This window comes from Lonchura striata, chromosome 9, assembly GCF_046129695.1.
Source record: "Lonchura striata isolate bLonStr1 chromosome 9, bLonStr1.mat, whole genome shotgun sequence".
Classification (NCBI taxonomy): Eukaryota; Metazoa; Chordata; class Aves; order Passeriformes; family Estrildidae; genus Lonchura; species Lonchura striata.
This window is the reverse complement of record NC_134611.1, coordinates 28,519,650-28,526,950: the sequence shown is the minus strand read 5'-3', so window position 1 is coordinate 28,526,950 and position 7,301 is coordinate 28,519,650. Positions and strand designations below refer to the sequence as shown.

The 7,301-nt window shown below is 41.9% G+C and overlaps 1 protein-coding gene across 4 annotated transcripts in view; it reads left to right on the top strand.

Moving 5' to 3' along the window:
* TPR (translocated promoter region, nuclear basket protein) overlaps positions 1–7,301 on the top strand; it is a 33,617-nt gene continuing 26,316 nt past the window's right edge. For all 4 annotated transcript variants that reach the window (XM_031505512.2, XM_031505511.2, XM_021525147.2 and 1 more), the window contains exons 1-10: positions 1–172; positions 2,038–2,142; positions 2,574–2,647; positions 3,533–3,629; positions 3,860–3,963; positions 4,579–4,743; positions 4,973–5,065; positions 5,186–5,266; positions 6,283–6,370; positions 6,842–6,982. In XM_031505512.2, coding sequence (XP_031361372.1) covers positions 22–172; positions 2,038–2,142; positions 2,574–2,647; positions 3,533–3,629; positions 3,860–3,963; positions 4,579–4,743; positions 4,973–5,065; positions 5,186–5,266; positions 6,283–6,370; positions 6,842–6,982 — 1,099 coding nt within the window. In that variant the 5' untranslated portion in view covers positions 1–21. The remainder of the gene's footprint in view (positions 173–2,037; positions 2,143–2,573; positions 2,648–3,532; positions 3,630–3,859; positions 3,964–4,578; positions 4,744–4,972; positions 5,066–5,185; positions 5,267–6,282; positions 6,371–6,841; positions 6,983–7,301) is intronic.

Genomic DNA, 7,301 nt, shown 5'->3' with positions numbered 1-7,301 from the left:
GGGCGGCGCCGTGCCGGAGCCATGGCGGCCGTGCTGCAGCAGCTCCTGGAGCGGGCCGAGCTCGCCAAGCTGCCCCGCGCCGTGCAGGGCAAGCTGGAGCGCTTCCTGGGCGACCAGCAGGGCGAGATCGACGGGCTGCGGGCCCGTCATGAGCGCTTCAAGGTGGACAGCGGTGAGCGCGGGCCCGCGGAGCGGCTCGGGGCGCAGCGCGGAGCGCGCTGCTCTCCTCCAGGGCTCCCGGGGCTGCCCTGAGGGCTGTGAGGCGGGGAGGGGGCTGGGAACGGGCTGCTGCGGGACCTGATCGGTGTTTGTCTCGCTTTGGCTCCTGGAGTATCTTTTTTTTTTTTTTTTTTTCCCCTCTTGTTGATGGGTTTTTTTTCTTTTCTCCTTGCTAAGAGGATCAGCAGGGTTAAAAGTGTTCAAGAATGAAACTGCGTTTGAAGTGGGCTTAAAGAACAGCTCCATTGATATTCACAGGTCTGATGAGTAGCTGTTGAGGGAGCTGGGAAGGGGCTCAGCCTGGAGAAGACGAGGCTCAGGGGGACCTTGTGGCTCTGCACAGGATGGGACAGCCGGGGGGTCGGGCTCTGCTCCCAGAAACAGGGACAGGATTAGGGGAAATGGCCTCAAGATGTGCCAAGGCAGGTTCAGATTCGATATTGGGAAAAAATCCTTTACTGAAAGGGCTGTCCAGAGCTGCCATGGGCAGGGGGGAATCCCCATCCCTGGAGGGATTTTAAAGTCGTGTGGATTTAGCATCTGGGGACACGGGTCAGTGGTGGCCTTGGCAGTGCTGGGCTGTGGTTGGACTCTGATCTTAGATGGCTCTTCCAACCCAAATAGTTCTGTTTTGGTCCTCGTTGTGGAGGAGAAATACAGCTTTGTTCACACAGCTCTCAAACAGCTCTAGGTTTGTACTTCACTGTTCAATTTCATTCCCTGAAATTACCCTGATGGAATCAATATTTTTATGTTGATTTGGAGATGAGTTGATCACAGAACAGACATACTAGCAGAGAGCAGGAGACAAGAGTGTGAGGTTGTGAACATGAGTTAATTTGTAGAGGATGTGACATACTTCTGATGTAAACTTTATTTCTGCCTTTCAGTTTTTCAGTCTCTCTCATGGTAGAAGTCTTGGTAAATATATTACTAAAGTGTGGTGTAAATTAAGGTAACCCACAGATTTTAGCAAGTTACTCTCTTCCAGATCCATTCTTCTCGTGCGTGGCAGGAAGAGCAGCATTATTTGAAATTGTAATGTATGGGAGGAAGAAGATAAACAGGCATCCCTCAGTACTTGCTTAGAAGCCCATCCTGCCCAAGAGTGGGGTTAATTCTGCTTTTACTGAGTATTTTACACTGAAGCTCCATGACACAGTTACTGTTTTAGATCACAAAAATTCACATCTAATTCTTTTTTTTTCACTGCTAAGGGAATAGAGCCCAGGAATTAATTTTAAGGAGTCTTTGTTAAAAGTTTTCCCTGATCAAATCCCTTGATATAAAATCCACAAATCCCTGGGGATATGTGGATTTTATTGTATATGTATAGAAATACTGCAGAAATAAAAGAAGTTTTAAGCTGATGAGCCCACACTGCATAATTGGGCTGATACATCTCTGGTTACATCAAAAATGTTAAGGAAATATTCAGATTAACTAGCCTCATATCTGATGGGCAATTTCACAGAATTACGGAATGATTTGGGTTGGAAGGGACTTTAAAGCTCATCTCATTCCAACCCCTGCCATCAGCAGGGACTCTTTCCACTAGACCAGGCTGAAACATATCACAGTTTCTGGAAACATACCGCTTGTCATGCTAGCAAAGTGTTTTAAACAGCAATCACTCAATGTGGAAATGAAGGTTTTTGCCTTCAAAAATTTTGTGTGTTTTTTTTTTTTTCCTCTTCCTTTAAATTCTCTTACCATCTTAGTATTTTTATATATTCTCTTTAGAATGCTCCTTGGTAAAGGTGAGAAAGAAAAAAAATGTTTATTATATGAGACTGAGATGACTTTGTTATTTTGCAGAACAACAGTACTTTGAAGTGGAAAAGCGACTGGCTCAGAGCCAGGAAAGACTTGTAAATGAGACCCAGGAATGTCAAACGCTGCGGGAAGAGCTTAAAAAGCTTCGTAAGTGTAACTGTGTAACATCCTTAAGTGTTGGGCAGGATATTCACCCTCCAGCCCAGTGTTGTGGGAGCTGCTTCGGGTTTTACACAGGAGCTGAAAATCTCCCATCAGCTGCATTTGTAGAGATGTGATTTGGTGGTGTATTCAAGACAGCCTTTTTTAATGGAACCTTTTGTTCTTATGGGAAAAAAGCCCCTTGCTGGGTAGGAACAGTACAGTGGGCCATGTATTGATCCTCACAAAAGGTGCTTCTGCTCTGAGCATTGCCTCAGTCTGCCTCTGTACCCCTGGTCTATCCAGGGGGAGGTCTGGCACTCTTCTCCCTCTTTTGGAAAATATGTTTGTCAGAGAAATTGTGGTTCTGTTGCGCTTGGAGGGTGAGTTCTGTCAGGTTCTGGTGGAGATATCTCACTGCTGTTCCTTCCCCCCAGATGAGCAGCTGAAGGTGCTCAACGAGAAGAACAAGGAGCTGGAGGCTGCCCAGGATCGGAACGCGGCCGTGCAGGTACTGCTGGACATCCTGTGCCTCCCTGGCCCTTTGCAGCACAGAATGCACTCAGTTCCCAATGGAGAGAGTCAGGGTCAGCACCAGTGTGAGCTCATGGGCATGTTTACATATCCATGTGTGAAGGAAAATTTTAGGAGCTTTTAAAGTAAAAGGTGGTGTTTTAGCAAACTGAATGGCAGGTGAGCAGGTGCTTTTGTTTCACCTGAAACCTGTTGTGAAGCGACTTTAAACCAAACCCCCAAAATTCGGACAAAGGTATAAACAAGACTTCTGTTTTCCCCCTTCTTTTCCCACATTCTGGCACAATTTTTCTTGTGTTATGCTTAATAGTCACTGGGTTGCAGGATGAGTCACTTGAGCTGACTGATCCAGCAGAACAGAATTTTGAAGCAGGGAGCTAAAACAAGTTTAGATTGATTTTTCCACAATGAGAAGAGGGATCTCAGTGTTTCCCCAGAGGCGCTTACTGGGCCTGACTGAGGTGCTTTGTAGTGATACCTTGAGGGCAGAGACAGTGTAGCCTGTAAATGAGCCAAGATTGTTGACTTTGTTTTGATTTTATATTGGTGCATGTAAATTGCATTGTCATTCCTTGTTTTTACTCTGTTACCCCTTTTATTTAACCAAACAAAGCTGTTTCAGTAAATTCTTGACTATTACAGCTGTCTTTCCAAGAATATTAAATTGAAATGCAGTTTTGAACAGCTCCATTGTGATTTCTCTGCTCACTCTAAGCCTCTTATGCCAGTGTTCATTCAGTTGCCTGGGGTAGCTCACTGAGGTTTAGCTCGCTGCTGTGTGGTTCTGAGTGTAAGCAGTGGCTATAAACTGTTCCAGGCAGCTGATCACATTTCTCTATTGCCCTTCTGCAATCTTTTTCAGAGCCAGTTAAGTCGAGAGAAGGAAGAACTGGAAGCTGAGAAGAGAGACTTGGTCCGAACGACTGAAAGGCGATCCCAGGAAGTTGAACATTTAAATGGTACAGCCAGGAATGCAGTCAATAAATACCAGGAAATAACAGTCATTGCAGAAAGACACAGTTTGCTGCTTGTTTTTCTCAATTTAAAGTTGTGCCTTATACAATATCGTAGTGCCCAACATACAATTACATACAAAATATCTTGCCTGTTTTCATTCTTTACAATTTAGTAATTAAAGCTGTTACACAACAGCTAACACTGATTTTCTAACACTGATTTATCCATCCAGAGGATGTTAAACGCTTAAATGAAAAGCTCACAGAGGCAAACACAGAAAAGGCAAAACTTCAGCTGAAGTTAGATGAGCTTCAAACATCAGATGTTTCCATGAAGGTGAGTAGGGCTTTATAAGCACAGTGTGTGTTCTGCATTGTGTGGGATATCACCATTTTGTTATGATTCCTTGGAAACTAGGTCAAGTGAGTGCCTGTTATTTATAGCAATTTTTTTTATTATAAAATTAGTGGCTGTGACTAGAGGTGAGAACTGTATTCCTGGAAAATAAGGGTTATCAGGCTGAGCAAACATGTCCAGGCCTTCTTGGTGGCAGTGGAAGGAAGGACTGCTGAGAAGGACTTTAGCTCCATGAAAGGAGGTAGAAAGGAGAAAAATAATTAGCTGTGAACCTAATTGCTCTGTGGGCAGAATAAACTCCATAAAGAGAGGAGGAAAGGACAAAAACCTCAATATCATAATTAATTTCTTGTAAAAGGCTATTAATCTTGTTCATGTTCCCAACTAATGTAAACTTGGAGGAAACAAACTCAAATGGCAGGAATTTCTCATTGCTTGTTAGTTGTAAGTTACTACCAGTGTAATAATGAGCACTGCCTGTATTTACCAATTTGTAGTACATTTTTGCTACTCCTTGTTTAATCAGAGTAGTTTAATGGGCTGCTTTATTTTCTGTGGAACCACTGCAATCCCACTGTGCAATTCTCTTTTCAGTACCGGGAGAAAAGGCTGGAGCAAGAGAAGGAGCTGCTGCAGAACCAGAACACATGGCTGAATGCTGAGCTGAAAGCCAAAACAGATGAACTGCTCCATACTGCCAGGGAGAAAGGCAATGAAATCCTGGAGCTCAAATGCAGTCTGGAGAACAAAAAGGAGGAGGTAATGCAATTACTGATTTGTCATTTCTTAGAAATTATACCATCTGGTTAACTGTGTTAACAAAGCTAATACTTTAATAACTGTATTTGAGTGACCATTTATGCTCTTTCAGCAACTTTTGGGTTTGTTTTTATTTTTAAGTTAAAAACAATGAGACAAGTATTTTCCAAAATAAACTGGACTGGGAAATAAAAATTTTATATAGTGTCCTTATTTCTTCTCTGAATAGGTTTCCAGAATGGAGGAACAGGTGAACAGCTTGAAACAGTCAAATGAAAACTTTCAGAAGCATGTTGAAGAACTTTTGAATAAACTGAAGGAGGTGAGACAGCTTGAAATACGTTAAATGGCATTGTAGTTGCTCCTATAAATTAAACAATAAAATGAGTGAAATAGAAATAGTGGAATGTTCCCCTACCCTGTCTCCTCTTTCATTTGCCAGGCAAAGGAGCAGCAGACTAGCATGGAGGAGAGATTTCACAATGAACTGAATGCCCACATTAAATTATCCAACTTGTATAAGGTGAGTTTGTTAATTCTGTTATAACTGCAGTAGGGTCCAAATCTTATATAATGCAGGCCAATTTGGAGGTTTTTTTCCCCACAAAATTTGGATGTGGAAAGGCTAACTTCCCATGGCAGGACTTTTGTGAAATGTGCAAAACATTGTTTTCTCTGCTGCTGTCCTAGTCAGCATTTAGACTCTTACATTGTTTGGATTACCTTGGAGAATAAGCAAAATAGGATTGAAATAGTAATTTTATGCCAGCTATTTTGTGGATTCATGTTGTAAAACTGTGGTTATGTCTTAGGATCTATTGGAAGGTAAAAGTATATGTGGAAAGTATGACTGTGGAAGAGACTTTTCTGAGTTAAAAGTTGATTTCTGAACACTGCAAGTGTTGGTGATTTGGTTAGGACCCTGCTGAATGTCCTGTACTGTGTCAGACACACCATCTAAACAAATAATTTTTGTTCTCTTTGTTCAAAGAGTGAAAAATACCCTGTAACCTTCTGACTAAATCAGCTGAAATGTACAACTGCTTGCTCTGGTTTGCACATTTTAGTGCACAGGCTACTGAGCTCTGCTCTGTGAGCTTTCTTGCACGGATACCCAAATAAACATTGCACAGCTTTGCACTTGGAAGATCTCAAGCTGGCAGCAAAGAAACATAAACTGTTTTATAATATGAGTCCCTAAAAATACCATATTTTTCAGACTGTTTGAAATAGTGTATTGAAAATTCCCAGTTTTCTTTAGTCAGAAGAAGGAAAGAGCCAGAGCAGCTGTAAACAGCTAAAGGCCATGCATTGTATTAGGAATTGCCACATCAAATCAGTGTCTGATGCTTCTTACTCTCAGGCAGTTTGCATCAAAGTGAGACAATCCACATGGAAAGGATTGACCAGCTTAGGTGAATCTTTCAGCATTTTCTGCAGAAAACTCTGTTCATAGTTTGTGATCAGTTTAAGCTTTCTTGTAAATGTAGGGGTGTGCTGTTGCTGTGTACTAAATGTGAGCTAAAATGCTTTCTTCAGAGTGCTGCTGATGACTCAGAGGCAAAGAGCAATGAGCTGACAGGGGCAGTGGAAGAGCTGCACAAGCTCCTGAAGGAAGCAGGTGAAGGTAAGCTGGCAAAGGGAGGAGAGCACCTGGGCTCCTTTGAGTACCTTGATGCTCTGAAAAATGGGAGTTTTGTGTTCCTGAAAGGAATTTCACTGGGCTTTTGGGGTGATGGAAATATCAGTCCCTTTGTAACAAAAACTGTACCTGACTAGTTGAATTTATTGATGTTTGGGGAGCTATTTTCAAATACACCTGGAATTCTACTATGTGAAAGAGTCTAATTTTGCAAGATATGTCTTCACTTTAGCTTTTTGGTGTAGGTCCCTTTCACTGCTAAGGATTGATATTTTTGCCCTTCTCTAAGCAAAGATGGTAAGCAGAGGTTCATGCTTTTCTCACACTGCTGAATTTTATCAGCATAAACTTCTGCAGATCATATAAAGTAAAATTTAAAGTGTATAGCTAAATTCTGATACTTGTAAAATCAAAATCAATCACAACCCATAACCTTCTTGTCTGATTGAATTTTAGCTAATAAAGCAGCCCAGGAGCATTTGGCTGAGGTGGAGGAGTCAAAAGCCACCATGGAAAAGGAGCTGAGAGAGAAGATCAATAAGCTGGAGAAGGAACTGGAGAATGCCAATGATTTACTGTCAGCTACAAAGCGTAAAGGTGGGATAAGCTGGCACCTGAAATACAGAAACTCTTAGCCTTTTGTGATGTTTCAAGGATATTGTGCTGAATGTCTCTTAAGAACCAGCTGCATTAATCTAATGTCATATGTATATGTATGTATATAAATATGCTCCCCTCAGCAGAAAGGGCATTTCTGTCATAGTTTTTTGAAGTTCTTTTGTTAATGTTATCTTTTCAAAGAAAATGGAGAGGAAACTTTTCTTCAGGGCTGAATCAGTGTGCTTTTAGTGATTTTCTGGAGAGGGAAATGGAGATAGTAAACTAGTCTTTTTTTCCTCTTTTAAAAAAAGGCAGC